At 47.0% G+C, this 21,623-nt stretch overlaps 1 protein-coding gene across 12 annotated transcripts in view; it reads right to left on the bottom strand.

Annotated features, from left to right (window-relative positions):
- BAZ2A (bromodomain adjacent to zinc finger domain 2A) overlaps positions 1–21,623 on the bottom strand; it is a 34,951-nt gene that overhangs the window by 9,380 nt on the left and 3,948 nt on the right. For 3 of the 12 annotated variants that reach the window (XM_057316237.1, XM_057316242.1, XM_057316234.1), the window contains exons 2-15: positions 20,116–20,200; positions 16,767–16,958; positions 9,439–9,576; positions 7,277–7,870; positions 6,214–6,399; positions 5,373–5,591; positions 4,425–4,925; positions 4,223–4,283; positions 3,055–3,163; positions 2,784–2,885; positions 2,418–2,628; positions 850–950; positions 456–521; positions 46–279 (exon numbers count right to left, since the gene is read on the bottom strand). In XM_057316237.1, the coding sequence (XP_057172220.1) occupies positions 46–279; positions 456–521; positions 850–950; positions 2,418–2,628; positions 2,784–2,885; positions 3,055–3,163; positions 4,223–4,283; positions 4,425–4,925; positions 5,373–5,591; positions 6,214–6,399; positions 7,277–7,870; positions 9,439–9,574 (2,520 nt within the window). In that variant the 5' untranslated portion in view covers positions 9,575–9,576; positions 16,767–16,958; positions 20,116–20,200. Of the gene's footprint in view, positions 1–45; positions 280–455; positions 522–849; positions 951–2,417; positions 2,629–2,783; positions 2,886–3,054; positions 3,164–4,222; positions 4,284–4,424; positions 4,926–5,372; positions 5,592–6,213; positions 6,400–7,041; positions 7,150–7,276; positions 7,871–9,438; positions 9,577–16,766; positions 16,959–19,474; positions 20,091–20,115; positions 20,228–21,149; positions 21,421–21,623 lie in introns of those variants that run through there. The other 9 variants (XM_057316239.1, XM_026500248.4, XM_057316235.1 and 6 more) reach the window with 8 other exon arrangements.

Here is a 21,623-nt window from a genome sequence, read left to right as displayed (position 1 = left end):
CTCCAGGACCCAGGAACCCAGGACCTGTTCCTCTCCCCTCACTACCTGGTGATCAGTCAGACACATGTCCTCTGTGGGCTTCTTCATCTCCTCCAAGATCATCTGCTGCCTCTGCCGCTCCTCCAAGCGTCTCTGCACGGCCAGCGCTTTATCGGCTTTGCAGGCTGACTTGCCTTTGGCCACTTCCTCCTTCTCCTTCATTTTTACCTTCTCCTTCTTCTCCCTCTTCACTTTTTCCTTCAGTTTCTCCTGCTTTGTCTTTACCTTCTCCTTCTCAGCCTACTCACCCAAAGGAGAGAGGGACCAGAGTTCCATAAAGATTCCAGTCACCACCTGTTCCCCCCCCTCCCAGCTCAGAGCCCAGAAGCGTGGCTATAAAACAGGACCAACTCACGCGCGTCTTGCAAGGTCAGTTTGGTGACTTCAAAGTTATACTTGTGTGTACATGCACCTACCTTGGATTTCTTCTTAGCCTCCTTCTGCTTTAAGCTCTTGGCCTCTTGTTTCCGCTTGTTTCTGGCCTGTAAACCATAAGGGAAGTCATTTCTCCTCAAACTCTGAAAGCATCTCTGCTTGGGCTAGGATTCAAAAACAGACAAGGGTGCTGGGGAGGAGAGGTGAGAGATGGGATGAGGGGTTGGCAATGGATCAATTCTCTCACCCTGGAGATGCCCACATGATTCTTGAACAAGCCCAATTCTCTAAATCAAGCCCCCCCCCCAATTCCAGGTAATGAAGGAACGCTGCTACATGGGGGGAGGTGGGGAATGTGGGAGAAGGAAGAAGAGATGGCGAAGCAGACTGCAGGGAAAGTTCTAACCCACTGAGAAAGCTCTCTGATGCCCTCACCTGCCCTTGGATAGTAGGCTGACACTCTCCTCGCTGTACCTTCTGCTTCATCTTCTTCTTGATTTTACTCATCTTTGCTTTATCCTCCTCATTCAGTGTTTCTGTGAGGAGAGAAAGACAAATGAAGAGTGAGGCAGGCAGACTGATCTCCAGCACTCAGAGCAGCACATTCCTGTCACAAAGCTGACTTCCTAAGCAGCTCCTTGAAGAATCTAGTTTTGTTTTTTGGTATATATAATAAAATGTTGAAGAGACACCTGCTGTGGGGCAGCACAAAGAATTCAAAAATCTCCTGCCCAGAAGTCCCAGCCCCTGGAACAAATTAGACTACTTTAGAAGGGGTCTTAGAGGCCGCAATGGCAGAAGAGCCTTGTAACCTGTCTCCTTTCCAGGCTACCCGGCAGGGGCAGCAACCCACAGACTGATTTCAGAGCAGAGAAAGAAAACAAAACCAAACTGCCAGGGAAAAGGGTGGTCTCCAAAGTTGGAAGCACCAATAAAAAAGAATGTGCCAGAAAGAAAAGGCTCAAATAATGGACACCTCAGCAGAACTGGATCAATACTGACATAGCTATTGCTTATGCTCAGCTCTTATGTCTTGCTCTACCAAAAAATATAAATTTCTCTGCTTTTGGAATACTGAATATTGAAGTGGAATGCTGCAAACAATACAGTGTTTTAGAATTGATGTTTCCGATAGGATAGTACCTATTCTATTCTGGCATGGTCACACCACCACCATGTCTATATAGCAATCCTCTAAATTAGACAGATACTATCTACAGATAACCCAGTATAGGGTTCTAGCAAAATTTAAGTGTCTTGCTCCAGGTAATATGGTCAGAATGTGGCAGAGCTGGAACTCTGAATAGGAGTCAGAAGACTCCAAATTTTTTCAAATTCTTCACACTATATCAGGGTAAATGCAATATTTGCTGAAAAGTTACACATTTCCTACCTGTCTATCCTTTAAAACAGTGTCAATTATTTTTGTATTCAGATGTGAATTCTGAACCTCTGTGATGGTGGCAATGAGTAAGGTAAAGTGCACATCCGAAACCAATAAGCCAAGGAGCTGAAAGATGGCAAGAAAGGATATGGAAGCCCTCTCCTCTCCTATGAACAACTGGGGACCGCCCAAGGCTCCACTAGTATGAACAATTGAAGAAGAAACAGGTTGCTGAAGTACCAAAAAAGTGCTGGGGCTTTGGTGCTGCTTTCTAGGGAGGGGAAGGTGATTCAGATTCATTCTGTCCAGATAATTAAAGTCAGTCATGCTCCTGGAAAACCCAGGCATTAGTAATTCCTCAACATTTCCAAAAATTCAGGGGCGCCTGGGTGGCTCTGTCAGTTAAGCATCTGCCTTTGGCTCAGGTCATGATCTTAGGGTCCTGGGATCGAGCCCTGCGTTGGGCTCCCTGCTCAGTGGAGTCTACTTCTCCCTCTCCCCTTGGCTCGTGCTCTCTCTCTCACTTTCCCTAATAAATAAATAAAACAAACAAACAAACAAAGAAAAAAACCCCCATATTTCCAATACTTCACAGAGTAAGTAAAAGATACCACTATACCTTGGGCCTCCAATTTCTTTAGGAGGCGGTTATCTGTCTTATTCAGCAGCTCAGCAATTTTGACCTTGGGAGGCCGACCTCGTCCCCGTTTCACCTTGGGGACTTCCTTAGTCTTGGCCTTCTCAGTGTTTCGAGGTCGGCCCCGTTTCCCAGTAATTGCCTGAATCCTGGATGGGATCTCCTCTGCTGAGAGCTGTACCCACTGCAAGCCCTAAGGTAACGAAGAAGACTATTACAATGTGAGGGTGCAAGCCACCATATCCTCTGAATCAGTCAATGCCCCAGAACTTCCAAACTCCAAAAGAAGCTACAGCTTCTCCAACTCTTTCTCAGAAACAAAAGCATATTTAACCCTGGGGTGTGCACCTCTGGCGTGTCTCTCTCTTCAAAGAAATCTCCAACAGGCATACGGGGACTGAAACTGAAGTGCTCACGGCGGACGTTGTGTACCACGTTGCGGCTCAGGTACTGAAAGGAGGAGGCCAAGTGGCATTAGTGAAGTCACAGCCCTATCATGCCTTTGTCCAGCAACAGCACAAACAGAACAGGCCAAAGAGCAGAAAATGCTAGCCTGCTGCCGCTGGGCCCAAGAAAGGAGTCTGTGCTTCCAGTAAGATGCCCATGAAAGCTACATTACCTTGATCACTTCTGGAAACTGTTTCATCCTCTTCCCACAGGGGCCATAATACCATGTCTCCCCTTGCCATCGGTGGCTACCCTTCTTGATGCGCACTTCTCTCCGCCACCTGCCAGAGAAGCACACGTGCCCTGCCGCCAGGTCACACCCCTACCCACAGTCAAGCCATCCCAGGAGCCAAGTTCAGCGAGATGACACTCCCAGCATCTATCTTACTAGAACTGCATGTTAATGCAAACGCAGCATGAGACACAATCTTGGCTGGAAGGCAGGTCTGAGCTCTACAAATCCCTCAGGGCCCCAGGGGAAAGCAATACACCAAACCGCACAGGCCCAGAAAGACCTCCACCCGGCCTTTACAAAGTCAGTGTGATGAGCAGCCAGGAACCCCCTCCCTAACGCCATTCAAGGCAATTGCTGGGTTTCCAGTGAAGAGGATGAAGACTTGAAGACTTGAGGGAATAAAGGAAGAAAAGACAAAGAGTGCAGAGGCAAGCAAAAGAGTAAACTTGGGGCTGACTTCATAAAATGACTTTGTAGGCCAAGGTTTAGTAAGGAACTCTGTGTTCTGAGAAACAGATTATTCTAAGACGAAGCCTTATCTTTCTCTCAAAACTTTAAGCAGAACTCAGACTTGGTGACCACAAGTAGCCTAGAGGGGTGGGGGTGGGGACAATCAGGAAGACAGTCATTCTTATGAGGCCCTTGTGTCAACTGGCTTGTTCATTCTGGTCACATACTGTTCCTGTCCTTACCTCTCCAAAGAGCGTTAATTTAAAAAAAAAAAAAAAATCCCAATTCATCAGGATTTAGCCAGTCCCCACTCACTGCTATCCCTTCTCTAAGCATATTAAAACAAGTCAGCTAATTTGGGTATCTGAGCTCTAGGGTCACCAGTTGGGTTTGGAAAAGATAACAGCTGCAGCCCCTGGAGCAAAAATCCGGGTGGCCACAAGAGAAGGAAAGAATAGGTGAGGGGAGGCAGATCCTAGGAGAAGAAGGAAAGCCTAAGAATCTCAGACATTATCATTGCAGATAACTGTCCTTGAATCCATTCTTGCCTAGCCCATTCCTCTCCATCTCAGATGAGATACCGCTCTTCCCTTCTTTCTATAGTCATTCATTAAATTTGTCAAGGTCAATGTATGTAGCAAACTAGAGCACTTACCCATGTTGGAGGGGAAGACGAACTTCTTCTGGGGTAGCAATACGTCTCCTCAGGACATCACCTTGGGAGGAAGATAGGGGATACCCAAGTTACGAATTCAAGTAAAACAGGGAAACAGGCCAGCAGGGAAGGGCTAAATGCCACATAGGACAGAAACTTTTCCTTAAACTGGCTAGGAATGGAACAGAATCTGGACACTCACCACTACCAGAAGTAGTGACTCCTTCTCCAGTGATCTCTTCCAGGTCAGTGGTGGTTTCAGGGAAGGTGCTGACATCCTTATCTGCTGGGGAGGCTGTTGGGAGGACAGCTACTGGGGAAGCTGCAGGGGACACTTTTGGGGAGGTCACTGGGGAGCCTGTCAAGGAGACTTCTGAGGAGACTGGTGGGAGGGCTGCTGAGGAAGTTGGAGAGACTGCTGGGAAGGCTGCTGGGGAGATGACTGGGGAAATTTCCGGGGAGACTGCTGGCGAAGCCACTGGAGAGACTTCTGGAGAGATTTCCAGGGAGGCTGCTGGCGATACTGCCAGGGAGACTGCTGGGGAGACTGTTGGCAGGACTGCTGGTGAAGTTGCTGGATGGAGCTGAATAGTGGACGACTGGTCAGAGGCCGGCTGGGTCAGAGGTGGTGGGAAGTCTGAAGCCTGAGTCTCCATTTCTTCTTGTTCTGCATCACTACCATTATTCAGGTCAAAGCTGTTATCTAGAATCCAAAGGGACAAGATGGGTAAGGAAAAAAGGGTGTCCTACAAAACAAGAGAATCTACTCAGTCAAACCTGGACTAAGCTAGACAGAGTTACTTAGAGGGCTTTGCCCTAGAGTTGGAAAACATGAAGTAGCCTCTGGCTGTCCTCCCCGGCCATTCATGAAGGTTAAAGGGTAAGGCTACTGCGTTCACTGTGTGAAGTACCTTTTACCTGGAGCCAGTAAGGCCTTTGGCCTCCTTTTTCCTGCAAACTCCAAGTCCCACAAGTTCTGGGCACAGGGCAGACAAAAGTCAGAGTGAGCAGCCTGTGCCTTTTTTAGTCCCACTACAGCCCCCCGCCTCAGCTCCCAGTAAGGCGCCCACCCCTAAGACCCTAACTGTGGAACTGGTTCTCTCACCTTTTTTCAGGCCAAAGACTCTCTGTCCTACCTCTCTTCACTTACCTTGCAGGACAGACTCCCCAAGGACAGATGGAGAGGTGGGGCTGGCAAAGATAGAGGCTGAAGTTTGACTGTCATCTGCCAGGAGACTGAAGGCAGTGGCGTTATTGAGGGAAGGGCAATCAAGGGCAGAAATCACAGGGCTGTCCTCAAGAGGCAGCTTGTCCTCTGTACCCATCAGCTCCGTGTCATCTATACCATAGAGTCCTCCACTCACTGGCTCTTCAGGAGGTGGAAAAATCAGAAAACAAGATTTAAGAAATACTGGTCTCACTATATCCCAATTCTACTTAGTTCTCATCATGTGAAGGTTCTTTCTAACATTAAATGAAGGAAATTTTACAGCTCTCTCCCTGAAACAGTAAAGTCACCAGGCTATAGGGACTGTAAAAGCTTGAAGTAGAAATGAAGGGAAAAGCATCGGCTCTGTATCAACCCACAGACCAACACAAAATTCTAGCATCCATCATAAAATGGGCCTTTCTTATATTTCAGTGGGGGTAAAAGGTAATTGTTCACTGGCAACAGTTTTCTTAGTGAGATAGTTAGAACCCAAATAGCCCAACTGTGTGGTAATAAGTCCTTATCCAGGGAATTATTACAGCCCAGGGCTCCTGGCCAAAAGGAACATTGGGAGAGAACCTGGGAAATGAACCAACTCAGCTCAGAGTGCAGTTGGCCTGGCCAGCCAGTGAGATGAAACTGTGGTTGGACACAGGATTATCTAGAGGGCCCAACGCCCCAAATTCCTCAATACTTTTCCTGGTTTACTATCTCTTCTAGGTGACAGAAGCTGGCTACCTTTTGCATGGACAAACTGAAGGGAGCCAGCCTCTAAGCCTACCCGGTGCCAGAGGGTTGAAGGGCTCCAGAGAGACTTCACTGAGGATTGGAGTGTCTTCCAGTTGATCAGGAAGATGTGAAGGATCATCTAAGCAGCTCACTGTGGGGTCAGGGACCAAGACTGAGACCTCTTGGTGTAATGATTCCACAGAAGGGACAGAGCCATTGTAGCCACACATCTTCAGTTCTAGGAAATCCCAGAAAAGAACAAAAGTCAAAATCAGTGCCTTTGACTGGTTCATTCAGCTACAGTAGGCAGTCAGTCTTTGCTAGGGTGGTGTTCATTCTTCAGGAATTATAAGTACCAGTCCTATGCTGGGTTCCAATCATATCGAAATACTCTAGTGAGCAATGCTAATAAAATCCCATAGCAGGTAAAGAGAGGGGAAAGGAGAGCGGGTCTGAGACAAGAACCCCATCATGTTCTCAGCTATTTCCCCCATCCAGTGGGAATAGGTGGTAAACACAGAAAATCCCCTGTGATTTTATAGGATGATCACCCTTGTATTTGGCGTCAATGCCAAAATAAGCATTTATCTATATTGAGGAAAAACTGGAGAGGGACTGTCACATGCACCAATGCTAACAACAACAACAACAACAGGAAACTGAGCAGACAAGCAATGGTATGCTCTGCCTGCTTCTTTCCCTCCTTCAGGTGCCAATCACTTCTAGGGCTCAGCCCACTTTAGCAGCCCAGTCTGGCCTTGCCATAGTCAAGTCAAATTGGCTTCAATGCCCTCTGCTAATGCCCCAACCCCTTCCTATATTTTGGAAGAAGCCCTTCTCGATGCAGGGTGTCTGTTGGGGCTGTTTCGGGCTCGCCCACCTGCCCTCTCCAGGCCAGCAGCTCTGCATGAGCTTGAAATAATTTGCACTCCCACTCGCGAGCTGGTGCTGCTGCCACAAAAACACCAGCCACTTGGCTCTGCTAATCACCAACATGCAAATCAGCCTCCACTGCAGAGAGCTGGAAAGACAAGTTTTCCTCACCTCAAAAAGCCACTGCCCCCCATAGCCCCATTTTTCCTCTCCCAGCCCAGCTCACAGACCCGTAGTTATACCTGGCTGCTCTTCTTCCAGCTCCAGGCTGCCTACCAAGCCAGTGCCATTCTCTGCCACAACCGAAGTCAGCTCCTTTTCTGCCACCTCATCAGGATGGATACCACTGCCTACCTCCTGGGAAGGTGCAAAGGTCTGGATGCTGGATCCCAACATAGGAGAAGTCTGTGGGGAGGTGAAAAAACTAGGGGGTCCATTGGGCATCACCTCAAAATTCTGGTCAGGAAAGGAATCATACAGTTCCTGTGAGTCGAAGTTAAGCCCCATGGGACTCTGGGTACCGTTAGCCCAGAACTCTTGGCTCCCAGCCCGAAGGTTAGTGTTGTGACTTGGGGATGAAGATTGCCGGCTGCCCCCAAGGATGCCGTTGAGTGGATATTGTCCCCCAGAGAACTGGGAGAGAAGGGGTGGGTCCTTGAGGTTGTTGCCAGGATTGGCAGATGGGTACTGTGAGTAGTTCCAGAGACAGTCGTAGGCCACGCTGGGGTGATGGAGGTGTGAGGTGCTGGAGGAGTGGGGAGCAGAGTTCAAAATCCCTGAAGTAGTAGTGTGAGATACAGTAGATAAGCCATTAACATTCACATCCCCATTCAAACCTGGCAGAGAAAGAGGGAAAAGGGTCAGTTACAGATATGTACGCAAGAAACTACCACTTCTACCAAAAGAACAGCACTGACTAGAAAAAGGGAAGGTGAAGGGGAGGGGGATTCCCCCTCTGCTATATTTATAGCTTTTCAGTCTCCAGGGAACACCAAACCCAGATGCTCCTGGATGCAAGCTTAGCAACTACTTCTGAGGCTGCTGAGTAGGGGGCTGGGGAGCTTTCCTGGCCTACTACAGGAGCGACCAGCGGAGAGCTGCCTGCTGCTGCTCAGAGTTTTTTATTTTTTTAAATGAAGCTGTTTGCAGACTCCCTACAGTGACTTGCATTCTTCTCCACCCTCGTTCCCTAGAGGAATTCTTCCCTCGGAGTGGCATGACTGAATTCTCCAGGCCCCCCTTACCCCAGAGCCCCTTTGGCCCCACAGTGGCACCAGAAGGGACAGCCTCCACCTCACTGGCACATGCAGATCCAGCACTTTGTGCTGGGCTAAGAATAGAATCTGCAGTCACCACAGCGGCAAGATCCCAACTCAGAAGACTAGGCTTGGCCCCTCCCCATAGAAACCGGAGGGTAATATTGCAGGGGGAGAATCACTGCATGACCGGCACTACAGACTTCGGTTCTCAACACCAGTGGTAACCTCTGCACTGGAGGACAATTCAAATAAAATGAGCCAAGAAAGGAAAGAAACTGAGGGGGTCCTCCAGTGAAATAAAGGCACTTCTATCTATCTGCACCCCCCTTAAGGAGAACAGAAGGGAGAGGTGGTTAAGTATAAACCTATGGCAGTACTTTTCGGCTGTAGGGAAGGAGGGAAGCATTTGGGCTTCTGTCTGCTTCCAAGCATAAAGTACCTGAAATCCAGGCAAGATTAGAGAAGTACTTGGCAGAGCTATGTACAGAGCAACTGATAAGCCAAATCCAGGAAAAGACCTGATCCTGGCAGCAACACTTCCGTCTGGAATTATAGATGATGTTTCTCTCTAGGGAACTAGGTAAGCATTAAAACTCTCTCTGTCCCCATCTTCTACTCTCAAGGACAGGGGTGGCACAGACTTCAAGTATCTGCCCTCTTCTCTATTACACAAACTAAAAGGCAAACACATCCCAACCTTCACCCAATCCCTCCATTCCCAATCCTAGGCCTGGCTTCTCCAACCTTCAAAAACAGTTTCAGAGGGCTGCCCCTTTATCTCTCTCACGGGTCCAGAGTGGTTATTGGAAGCAGTAGCCACCTCACCACTCTCTGGCAGTAGCCAGGGAACAGGGCTGACAGAAGAGCAGGCCAAGATGAAAAAGCCAGTATGTTTTTCTAACTCCTTCCAACCTAAGTCAAGACTAAGAGTGCTGCTTCCATAAACCCCTAGAACTTGTTCTTAGAAACTTGATTTCTCTCCAGCAGCTGAAGTTCTGAGGCCCTACTTCCTCCCTCCCCCCCTAGCAAGAAAAAGAGCTGTTGTGAAGTAGCTAGCCCAGAGGGGAGCCAACTCTTGTCCCATCAACCTGCTCTAAAGGAATGATGTCCACTCCCTCCCCAGGCCATGTGGCCCTCACACTCACTTTTCCCTTGCTGGGGGAAGTTCATGGGAGACCCGTTAGTGTAGAGGCCCTCCCCTGAGGAGGGAGAGGGTTTCAGTCCTGAGGCAGCAGGTGCAGGGGGAAGGCCAGTAAAGTTAAAATGGTCGTTTGCCTCCATTTCTGCAGGAGGGAAGAGAGAGGGGAAAAAAAAATCTGGTGGTTAAACAAGGTTATATCACCTGGAATCTTCTAGAGGGAATGCCCCCTCCCCTCCATCTACTTACCCTTCTCCTACCTATGTACTGGGGGGTATTTCGGGAGGTACAGGTTGAAAAAAGAGAAGAGGAGGAGAAAATATACTCCTAACCTGGGCAATGACCCTACAGCCTGGAATAATCTTCCCCCTGTGTAAACCCCACACTCTTAACTTCCAGTCTGGGTTATTCCTCTATGTTAGGTATATTATTAACCCTCTATTATAAACATTTAACCTTTTCCATCCTTTTGTTTTCCTTCCCCTCAAGGGAAGGCCAGGGTCCCATTCCCAGGGATCACAGAAGGTTCTCAATGCCATCTTTTTGATAGGAAGCCATGGAGATGGGGGTGTTGGCAGAAAACGCATATATGATACGTATGCTGCTTTATTATTATACTTGAGTTAAATGATTCCCATGTTACCCTCTCTATAGCCCTAGGCATCTGAAGAAGATAGTAGTTACCTCAGCAAAGGGAAAAAGAATACGTTTAGGAAAGGTGACCATAATGGCAAAACTCAAATCATCCAGCAACACTTTATTCTTTTTTTTTTTTTTAAAGAATGAAATTTTTTTTAAAAGATTTTATTTATTTATTTATTTGACACAGAGAGAGACAACCAGAGAGACAGGGAACACAAGCAGGGGGAGTGGGAGAGGAAGAAGCAGGCTCCCAGCAGAGGAGCCTGATGTGGGACTCGATCCCGTAACACCAGGATCACGCCCTGAGCCGAAGGCAGACGCTTAACGACTGAGCCACCCAGGCGCCCCAACACTTTATTCTTTTTCATGGTTTTCTAAGAACACAATTTAGAAACATGCCAGGGCTGGAAAACTAACTACAGGGTGTCCCAAGGAATATTATTGTTATACCTATTATGGTTACTTCCTAGGGTTTTGGTTTTATAGCTTAAATGTAAACAGTCATGGAGAGAATAGCTGATATCTTACATTTAAAGGGCAGTGGCTCCTTGGAGGGGTAGTATGGTTAAAAAGCTTTTCACCCTGTCCTGAATATAAGGTGCTATAGTACTAGGAATGAGAAGAAATGAAGACCTTGGTCAGAATATAGTTGACAAAGATAAAAGGGAAGAAACATAGGAAGCAGAAGCCAGAATTATTGGTAAAGTCTGACATATCAATCAGAAACTTATAATGTACTAGTGCATACTAATTTGATATGTAAGAAACATGACCTTAATATAGAAAAAGAACTCCTTGGGTTACTATGTTTTTAAAAAGGGCAGAAGGATTCAGGTAGAAACTTTTCTTTTTTTTTTTTTTTTAAGATTTTATTTATTTATTTGACAGAGATAGAGACAGCCAGCGAGAGAGGGAACACAAGCAGGGGGAGTGGGAGAGGAAGAAGCAGGCTCCTAGTGGAGGAGCCTGATGTGGGGCTCGATCCCATAACGCCGGGATCACGCCCTGAGCCGAAGGCAGATGCCCAACCGCTATGCCACCCAGGCGCCCCTCAGGTAGAAACATTTCTTTATCGAGCCCCCATGATAAAGCAATAAGACCTAGATGATGTTTTATAACCTCTTTTTAAAAAGAATCAGAAGTAAAGCTGTTTAAAGAATGAATAAACTGATTAAGAACAGGGGCGCCTGGGTGGCTCAGTGGATTAAGTGTCTGCCTTCGGCTCTGGTCACGATCCCAGGGTTCTGGGATCGATCCCTGCATTGGGCTCTCTCTCTTGCTCACTCTCAAATAAATAGAATCTTTTAAAAGTAAATAAGTAAATAAGTAGATTAAGAACATCTATGACCACTGCCCAGGGCTTTTAAGAATCATGTTCCTAAATATGCTAGATAATGCAAATTAGACACCATCAGGTGTTCTGAACATGATATATAAACTCTGTATTTATATGATAGTTGTAAGACTTTCTAGGCTAAATACCCTGTCTCTACGTTTATCAATTTTAACTGAAATTAAAAAAAATAAAAGCAATTCATATTTTGTTGACATAAGGGGACAAAGTTTTTAGGATCGATTGATTTCCCCTCTTCACTCTAAAATAAGCAGCAAGCTAAACCTACTGTGCAACAAAGAAACTCGGTTTCTACAGAGAAAGACCTCAGGATCCCTGAGGATTTTCCTACAAGGGCCACTCCTCAGTAATAAGGGGTCCGAAAAATAAGCATCATGGTATGATAAGTTTCTGAAATGAAAGACATCAAGGAGGAATGTTCATTCCTTAATCCTCTAGGTTAGGTTCCTTCCAAAGCTTACATTACAAAGTAAAGAGGACATGCAGTAATTCATTTTGGAAGTCCTCGAAATTCTATTCCTGGAGAGTCAATCTCATCTGATCCCCTCTTCCCTCCCCCAGTTTTATGCACAGCCACACCTCCCATGGTGTGTGTGTGTGTGTGTGTGTGTGTGATACACACCTTCTCCCCTATGTGCACCAAACTATATCCTTCCACTCAATGATAGGCCACAGTTCATTTTTCCATTTTCTATCTGAATCTGTGAGGAAACTAGTGACCTCCCTACTCTGGGAAAGCACAGCATTTCCAGTCTCATAAATTACATACTAATAATAAATGGATGGCTCACAGAAATCAGATAAGTAAAAGGAATGGGAAGTTATCTAGTGCCTGAGGTCTGTTTCCCCACTAGCCTCTACTGAAGGGTCATCAGAACCACAATCACTTCATTTATAAGAAGCTTCCTACAAAAATAAAATAGTCTTTGTGCTGTGCAATTGAAAACAGCACAACATAGTGGGCTCTACGTTCAAATCCCAGCTCTACTACCATTAGCTGTGTGACCCTGGACGAGTTACTTAACGTTGCTGAGCCTCAGTTTCATCATTAGTAAAACTTTTAGTACCCACCTCCATGGCCTGTGAGGATAAAAAGATAACCAGACCCAAAAGATCAAAACATAAATATGATTTAAAACCATTACTGGGGGCGTGGGTGGCTCAGTTGGTTAAGCATCTGATTTTGGCTCAGGTCATGATCTCAGCATCACGGGATCAAGCCCAGAGTAGCACTCAGAGCAGAGCTGGCTTGAGATTCCCTCTCTCCCTCTGCCTCCTCCCTCTCCCCCACTCATTCTCTCTCTCTCTCTCAAATAAATAAATATCTTAAAAAACAATAACAACAGAAAACTACACACACAAAAACAAAACCACTACCAGTACTACACAACTAGGGGTAATTCTCCCAGCCACACTTCCTTACACGTGACTCTTAATTTCAGATGTCACGTTAACTATGGGATCACACTACGGGAATGCAAAAATGTGGACAGCTCTTCTAAGCAATAAATCCAGGGTTATTTCATTTTAACCTTCCTACCAAAGATGCTTTTCACAATAATGCCTGAAGGTAAATTATGACCTCCCATCTATGACCTCCCTCCTACTAAGGAGAACAGGTAAAGCAAAGGAGAATATCTCCCTTTGAGCTAATAGGATTTTGGCCAAATGAAAAAAGAAATCAGTCAGTGCCCAACCCCCAGAAAAGCAGACAGCCCTCATGACCAGGAAGTACAATCAGGCCAATACCAGCCCAGTCCCGGTAGTGTGTAAATGGATCTCCTAAGAGATTCTATGCTTCATTTGTAAGAATTAAGGGACATTGCTCCTTGAGCTTGAAGCAGTAAAGCCCTTGCCACATGGCCAAATAAGGCTGTTTGTCTTAGTCCCAACTGAAGAGCTACTTACTCTGTGGACCTGTGACATGATTTTAACACAAAAAGGCCAACAATGCACAAAGTGTTGAAATAAATATTACAGATTTCAACACTGTTGCAGGTGGCCTGGCCAATCCTAAGACTCAAGACTTCTGAGGCTACCCCCAGAAAGACAAGACACATAACCATCCAGCCAGACCCTCTGGCAGTACCTGCAGCTCTTTGGTTCATTCTTCCCATGTAGTATACCAAAATTCCAAAAATAGAGAGGTTCCTAAATTTTAGAGGGGGGAGGGAAGACGCGGGGAGAGCTTTCAAATGTTTATTTTTTTTTTTTTAAGATTTTATTTATTTATTTGACAGAAAGACAGCCAGTGAGAGAGGGAACACAAAGAGGGGGAGTGGAAGAGGAAGAAGCAGGCTCATAGCGGAGGAGCCTGATGCGGGGTTCGATCCCAGGACCCCGGGATCACGCCCCGAGCCGAAGGCAGACGCTTAATGACTGAGCCACCCAGGCGCCCCTCAAACGTTTATCTTTATTAAACAGGAAATGCAAATTTTACTGTATAGTAAATAAATCACACCACTATGTTTTAGCTCCGTAACTGTTAATGTTATAAAGGGTATTTCTGAACTGTACTTATTTCTGGATTCATGAACCATACTCCAATATAGCGGTTCCTAACCAGGGGTGATTTTGCCTCTGGGAACATTTAGTAATGTTGAAAGGTATATGCTACTGGCATCTAGTAAGTAGAAGCCAGAGATGCCCCTAATGATCCTGCGATACACGAGACAGCCCACCGCAACAAGGAATCATCTGGCTCAAGATTATCATCCGTGCCAAGGGTGAAAAATCTTGCTACAATACAAAAGCTGCCCCATTCCCCAATTCCTATCCCAAACTCTGAGGGAGTTACAAAGATGTTCTGAATTTTCTATCTAAAAATCCCTTCCTGGGGCGCCTGGGTGGCGTAGTCGTTAAGCATCTGCCTTCGGCTCAGGGCCTGATCCCGGGGTCCTGGGATTGAGCCCCACATCAGGCTCCATGCTGGGAACCTGCTTCTTCCTCTCCCACTCCCCCTGCTTGTGTTCCCTCTCTCGCTGGCTGTCTCTGTCAAATAAATAAAAAATCTTAAAAAAAATAAAAAAATAAAAATCCCTTCCTGGCTAAGCGGTCTTCCTTCACCACTACAGAGCTCAAAATGCCAACCCGTGTCTTCTCCAGCCCTGGTAACAATCTGCTCCTGAAACTCTGACTCAGACGACAGCATGTATGGACTGAGGCTCATTCTCTCAAAATGTGCTTTCTTTAACCCCCTTTCATAGTCAGGGCAATGAGGCAGGAGAATGATGAAAGAAGACTACATATACTAAGGGGGGCTACTCAAAGACAACTGCCATGTCTAGGCTGCTCAGAACACAAAGATGATTGTTCTCCATGCTTCTTTCTTCCAAACTATGTAGGTTCTACAGCATCAATCGGATATTATGTTGTACCATTATATGTCCAGTACCTAATTTAGTGCTAAGTACATAAAAGAACTAAAGGAAATACTTGTCGAACCCACAGATTGGACAAATGAATGAATAAATCTATCTTCTCTGCCACAGCCAGCTTACTCATCCAATAAAGGTTGTGGTTTTTCCTCAGAGAACCCAAAAATTCGGCTTCATTCTTCACAGAGGTTAACAACTTCTAGAGGGAAGAGAGGCCCCAAATCTTTACATATTTTAGACAGTTGTCCCTTACAGAAAACAAGGCCTAGACACAGGGAAGTACTGAGAATGTAAGGGGCAGTAAATTTGAGCTCCAAATTAGTAAAATGGGGGCGCCTGGGTGGCTCAGGTCATGATCCCAGGGTCTTGGGATCAAGCCCCGTGCTTCTCCCTCTCCCTGCTACTCCCTCTACTTGTGCTTACTCTCTGTCAAATTTAAAAAAGAAAATCTTAAAAATAAATAAATAAATAAATAAGTAAAATGTTTTGCTTGATTTAACTGAACACTCAAGGTATACAGGTTTTAAAATATTTGTTGACTGAATAAAGGATGTTATGATGATCTAGATTAGGTTTTCTGACACATTTTTCGCTAGTCATTTCACTGTCAGAGGAATGGAAATGCCTCTGAAATTATAGGATAATAAAAGCCACATTCCAGAGGTTGTAACAAGGTTATTTCCCTTGTTCAGCCCTAATTGTTTCTCAGAATTTCAGTTCTAACAGTTAAGGACTCAACCTTTTCCTTCAAGAAGATACCCCCCCCCCAAAAAAAAAACCCTGAGCTGAGCAGGCAGGTTTAAGAATCCTGTTTAGTGAGATAGGTCATGAAGAGTCCAACCCAAGGAGACCAAAAGTAGTGAGACCACCCTTCTCTTAAGAAGCCCCGTGTCTTAGGGGCGCCTGGGTGGCACAGCGGTTAGGCGTCCGCCTTCGGCTCAGGGTGTGATCCCGTCGTTATGGGATCGAGCCCCACATCAGGCTCCTCTGCTGTGGGCCTGCTTCTTCCTCTCCCACTCCCCCTGCTTGTGTTCCCTCTCTCGCTGGCTGTCTCTATCTGTGTCGAATAAATAAATAAAATCTTTAAAAAAAAAAAAAAAAAGAAGCCCCATGTCTTAGCTTTTTGATGAATTTTTGGTAAGGTCAGTTTATCCTTTTAGTTTGTAAAATGCCCTTTTAATTATTCTCTGTAACTAGAAGGGCAAAACACTAAGTAACATATTAACACAATGCTACTTTTACTGCCAGTGACCCAATCTAAGAACAATCTCCAGAGCTCTTCAAAGGTAGGTTTTCTGGGGCGCCTGGGTGGCTCAGTCTTAAGCGTCTGCCTTCGGCTCAGGGCATGATCCCAGCGTTCTGGGATTGAGCCCCACATCAGGCTCCCTGCTCTGCTGGGAGCCTGCTTCTTCCTCTCCCACTCCCCCTGCTTGTGTTCCCTCTCTCGCTGGCTGTCTCTCTCTCTGTCAAACAAATAAATAAATAAAATCTTAAAAAAAAAACGAAAACAAAGGTAGGTTTTCTGTTTTGCAGAATTTCGTAAATTTCAAAATGATACAGACCAACAAGCTGGTTTAAAAAAAAAAAAAGTCCTTCTGGAGGCACCTGGATAGCTCAGTAGAGCATGCAACTCTTGATCTCCAGGTCCTGAGTTCAAACCCCATGTTGGGTACAAAGATTATTTTAAATAAAGTCCTCTGACCTATACGCAACGATGCTGATAAAGTATTAATCTTGGGCTACGGATTATATGAAAACATACATATCTCAAGAAAGAAATTAGGAAGATTATTTGCCCCAGGAAATACCTCCTGAGTTTTATACTTCACTCTATGCCCTAAGACCTAAAAACTTTGGCATTATTGCCTTACTGTACACATCAGAAACAAGGTCAAACATCATACCAATTATTGGACTAACTTCTACACAGTTTAACAGTAAAAGAATATAAATATAGCAAACCTCGTCATAAGTAATCAAAAAGGTCAATGGCAGCACGGCACAGTCACCCTAAACAAGCTTTGCTTCTCTCTTGGCAACACCAGATTCCAGAACCACAAGACTGCAAGATGAACCTCTCAGGGCATTCTAGATTTCTTCTGACTGGCTCTGAGGTCAACCCACGTAGTTCTCTCTATACGTCAAAATTTTTTCCTTTATGAAGGAAACAAAAACAAAACACTCAATATTAAGAAATCTGCTCTTGATAGAAAAATGCATCCATTTTACAAGAAGGACAGGGAAAAGTTTGCCTCATTCAGCTTTCTGATTAATCATGTATCAATTAAAATCTACTTTCTCAAAATCAACTTCGAATTCCTTTAGAGTGATCTTTTTCCTTCCTTCACTTTTTTAACCCCCAATAGGGAAAATCAATTTACCATTTTGTCAGGTCCCAACTTAGGTAAACAAAGGTTGAAGAAAGGGGAACTTAAAATCCATGTCAAATCAACCCTATCAGAAAGCAACTCAAAAGAACCAACCAGTCAAGCAGAGACAAGAAAAAGGACAATGACATTGGACTTGTTTTTATTATTTCCATAATATCAACCCCAACAGCTCCAGTGAAAAGAACAACGATGCTATCTTAACTGTGATGATGCTGCTGTCACATAATATACATCCATCTATTCCTACCTGGACCTCTAATCCAGAAACCTACAATTCAGGTGGGAGGTTTGTGACTGGAAAATACTGAAAAGATTATTTAAATGCCAGCCTTAAGCAGTTTTTAGGATAGTCCAAATGATCTCAATATGTCATTTCTCAAAATATAAAATCCTGTCGCCAACTCCTCTAACCAAACCCAGTGTCTAACAAAGTGCCTGGGGACATAGTACAAACAGTCCATCACTATATACTATAGTAGAAATCTTCTGTAGTTATCAGGTGGGAGAAAGAGAGTATCTGGACACATGACTTTGTGCAGAACAGAGGGAAAAAAGCTCACCATTCTCCAAGAACAGTAACAAGAAAGAAGTCTTTTATGGATTGAAGAGTAAAGTCACATGACAGCTAACGCTCCTTATTAACTGGTTCTGCAGAAGGTAAACCCTCCAGCACCCTACATCAACTAACAGGCTTCCCACAGGGACTATCCTTAGGCAAGAATCACCAGTGAGGAATAAGCCCATCATCTCCACTCTGCAAATCAGTTCCTACCCCAACACCTAAATTCCATTCCCTCTTCTTCCACTTCTCAGAATCTACCCTTCACCTCACAAGCTCACTTGACAAGGTGCTCTGCAATACAAAAGTTATACTTCAGAATATATTAAGCAGAACCCTAAAAAGTCACTCTCATGCCACAAAAGATCCCAAGTGTTCCTGGCAGCTCTCTATGCTCAGAGAATTTGCAGCACTAGTATTGAAAGTGCAGCGAGGTTGGTGGATGACTGAGTTTGCTTCTCTATGACCTCTAACTCAAGGGAAAAAAAAAAAATCCAGACAGGAGGCAGAGATGCTCTGGAGAGTGGGAGGAGGGGGGAGGTAGATCGGGATTCAGTGAGTCAACTGCAGTGACTACACTTCCAGTTGACAAATGAAGTTTACAAAAAAAAAAAAAAAAAGTCGAACGAAAGGACTCCCAAGACCACATGGTTGGCAGGATCCAGGCTTGCCCAGAAGGCCTCAGAAAATGAAACCAAATCTGATTAAAATGGACATTTCAAAACAACAAGAGACGCAGCAGCAAACGCACAGCTGCCATTTCCCGGCCACTTCCTGCAGGAGGCTTGGGGGAGGGGCTGTTTGTGTACAGATGGAGGTGGAAGCTACCCCCCCCATCGCCCCCCGAAGGATGCAAATCTTGCACTCCAATAAATCCTACAAAGGATGTCTGCTATTGGCATTGCCTTTCCTCTGAAAATTGGGAACATTAGGAAAGGAAGGGATGATACAGGATCATCTTTTCTGCCACGGAAATGGGGATCCCCTTAGTGAGGGATCCCCTGCCAAGGGGATCCCTCTTTCTTCTTCCCTTCGGCCCCTAAAAGCCCAGCTCAGACGCTTCAGCATCAGCCCTATCAACCCCCCTCCCTGGAGTGGGAGACTCCCGGGACTCGAGGGCCCCAAGCTAAGCACAGCACCGCTCCAGCAAGGCCCTCTCCTGATTGCCACGCTCAAGAGAACGTGCACCCCTCACCGAGGGAGACACCCTGAGACCCCTGGAAACCCTTTCTAGCCTCCACTCGCCGCGGCCAAAACGCCCCAATCCCCACAAACGGAGTGTTTAACCCGCCCAGGGAACCCCCTCACCCACCATTCGCACTCGGGCAGTCCCCACCCCCACCCGAGGAGGTGGAGCCCCTCCCGGGGATTCCATCCGAGTCCCCCACAGGAGTCATCACCAGCCAGGCGGCTTCTCCGCCTCCTCGCTGTCGTCGTCGTCGCCGCCGCCACCGCCGTCGTCGCCGGGAGCCTCCACAGCTCCTCCCGCCCCCGCCGCCCCAGCCCGGGTCTTCAGCAGACCCGCCAGCCCCCTTCTCCTCCCAGCCCCTTGGGCAGGGAGACCCCCGCCCCAGGCTGGGTCCTAACAGGAAATAAGCTCGAGTCAGCTTCACGCCCAAGGCGAAGCTCCTGGCAGCACCGGAGCCTCTGTTCCCTCAGGGAAGCGTCAGATGAAAGCGGGGCTCCCTCCCCTCAGGCCCCCAGCCACAGACCCAACAGACCTGAGGCGGCGGCGTCCAGCCCGGCTCGGGGCTTGTCTCTCCCCGGGGGACGGGCGGTTCACATGGCCGCGCTCCGGGCGCCAGGAGGGGAGGGGACCGCGGGGGAGGGGGTCTGGGGTCCGGGAGGGGGGAGGGGGACGCGGCTCAACCGCGGGGCCCGAGCGGAGCCAACATGGCCGGCGGGGGAGGAGTGAGCCGAAGCCGGAGGGGGCGGGGAAGCTGCGGCCGAGAGAGAGCCGCCCCCCTCGGCCTCCACCACCGGGTCCTAGCGCCGGGCATCTTCACTCCCCGACCCGGATCTGGGTCCTAGCGCCGCGGTGTCCCCTTGCCTACCCGACAGCTCCCTCTGCCTAGTGTCTCATTGTGGGCGGTAGTCCTGTTTAACACTGAGCAAACTGAAAGGCGTGCCATGATCCCAAAGGTTAACCTAAAAGACTAGATCAAAATTTTAGGACCAAGGCATGTGCCGTTCCCCTAACGGGTGGGGGTGGAAGTGGAGGTGAAAATTTCAAGGGCAGTTATTTCCCAGGCTGGGTAGTTGAAAAGTGGAAGTGTAGAAGCGGAAAGGTTGGTCAGGAAAGTTCAGTGCTGATAAAGGGGTGGAGAAAGGCAAGAGCCTGCAGCGTCTGCTGCCCACTCACCTCTGTCCCGTGGGGGCAGCCTCGTCCGGCCTGGATCACCACTTTCCCAGCGACATCTGCAGGGTTCTGGGGGTCGGGAAGATTCCTGTGCGTAGGAAAAGGAAGCTCGGCTCTGGAACCAGACAAGGAAGACCTGAGTCTAGCCTAAACCTAGTCAGAGTGGCAGGGGATTAGCCGGAAAACTGACACAGCAAATAAGAGGCCCCAAATGGCCACCTATTCTATAACCCCAGTACTTTTTTTGATAGGGCTATATGACAGTGTGAAACCTGAGAACAGGAAAGAAAAAACAAGCAGAGGACTAGAGTTCAGGCTCATCTAAAATGTCTATTGAGGGGCCCCAGGATGGAAAACAGTGTCGTATAATGTTAGAATTTAGAGAATTTCTAGCTCAACCTGCTCTTGTTTGGCAGATAAAGAAATTAAGGCCCAGAGAGGTTAACAGATTTGTTCAAGGTCAAGCAGTGGATAAAATGTGACTAGAAACCAGGTTTGTAACTCAACAGACTCTGCGGGCTTCGAGATAATTACTATTCAATGCAATGCAGTTCTACAAACAATTGCAAAACTCAGGCTGAATATTCTGGAAGAGGAAGAGTGTGGATAATGAAACTCTGGCAGGTTGAAGGGTCAACAAATACCTTTCCCTCTAGGGGTCTGGAGAGGAAGAAAATCTGAAAACTGGATGGGGCCAGGGCAAGACAGAGCCAAATACATCAGTCTGGACTGGATTTCCTTGCTTCACAGAGGAGTGGGCTCTTCCTCAATTTTGTGAACAGACTCTACTCCCCACTACAAATGGCTCAGAGAAGCTAATAAAGAATCGAGCTTCAGCAAAGCCTCAAAGTGTGTGGGCCAGAGGGAAGAGGCTAAGAGGTTTAGAAGGGTTTCTCTCCCTTTGCTGAGAAAAGTAGATTACCAGGGGGAAGGAGTAGACAGGTGGAAATCAAAACCCTTCTCTCCTCCCTGATTAAATAACAGATTTATAGGTCACCATGGGGGGGGGGGCGGAAAGACCCTAACAGCCTGCTGACCTTCAGTTTCTGAGTTAAGTGGGGGCCACACTCAGAGGATAGGGGTCCTTCCTTCCGGAGAAAGCAGGGATCCAGCCAACTTCAGCTACGGAATGCCCCAACTTCTCCAAAATAAAAAATAAAGGCAGATGAAGAGAGCTCAAGGATTGAAAGTGGCTTCCTAAGGGGCCGGGGAAGAGAGCTAATATCTTTTTTCTCTTCCCTTTTCCAGGGCAGATGAGGGAGAATCTTCCTACCTCCCGCCCCCAATCGTAGAGCTGACCAGTCAGAGACGCGAGGCAGGGGAGGAGCCTGCGCCAGTCTGACGGGTGTAGCCACGCCCCTTCCCCCACCACCACACACCCACACACACCCACCCGCTGGCTCCACTACGCTCCGGAAGAGCCGGTTACTCCTGTGCCCCACTGACTGCCCCCACCCCTTCCGAGCCCCAGGCCTAGTCTCCAGGGCAACCTCTAGGACTATCCCAGCCAG

The sequence above is a fragment of the Ursus arctos genome, unplaced genomic scaffold, assembly GCF_023065955.2.
Source record: "Ursus arctos isolate Adak ecotype North America unplaced genomic scaffold, UrsArc2.0 scaffold_21, whole genome shotgun sequence".
Classification (NCBI taxonomy): Eukaryota; Metazoa; Chordata; class Mammalia; order Carnivora; family Ursidae; genus Ursus; species Ursus arctos.
This window is presented reverse-complemented; position numbering and strand designations above follow the sequence as displayed.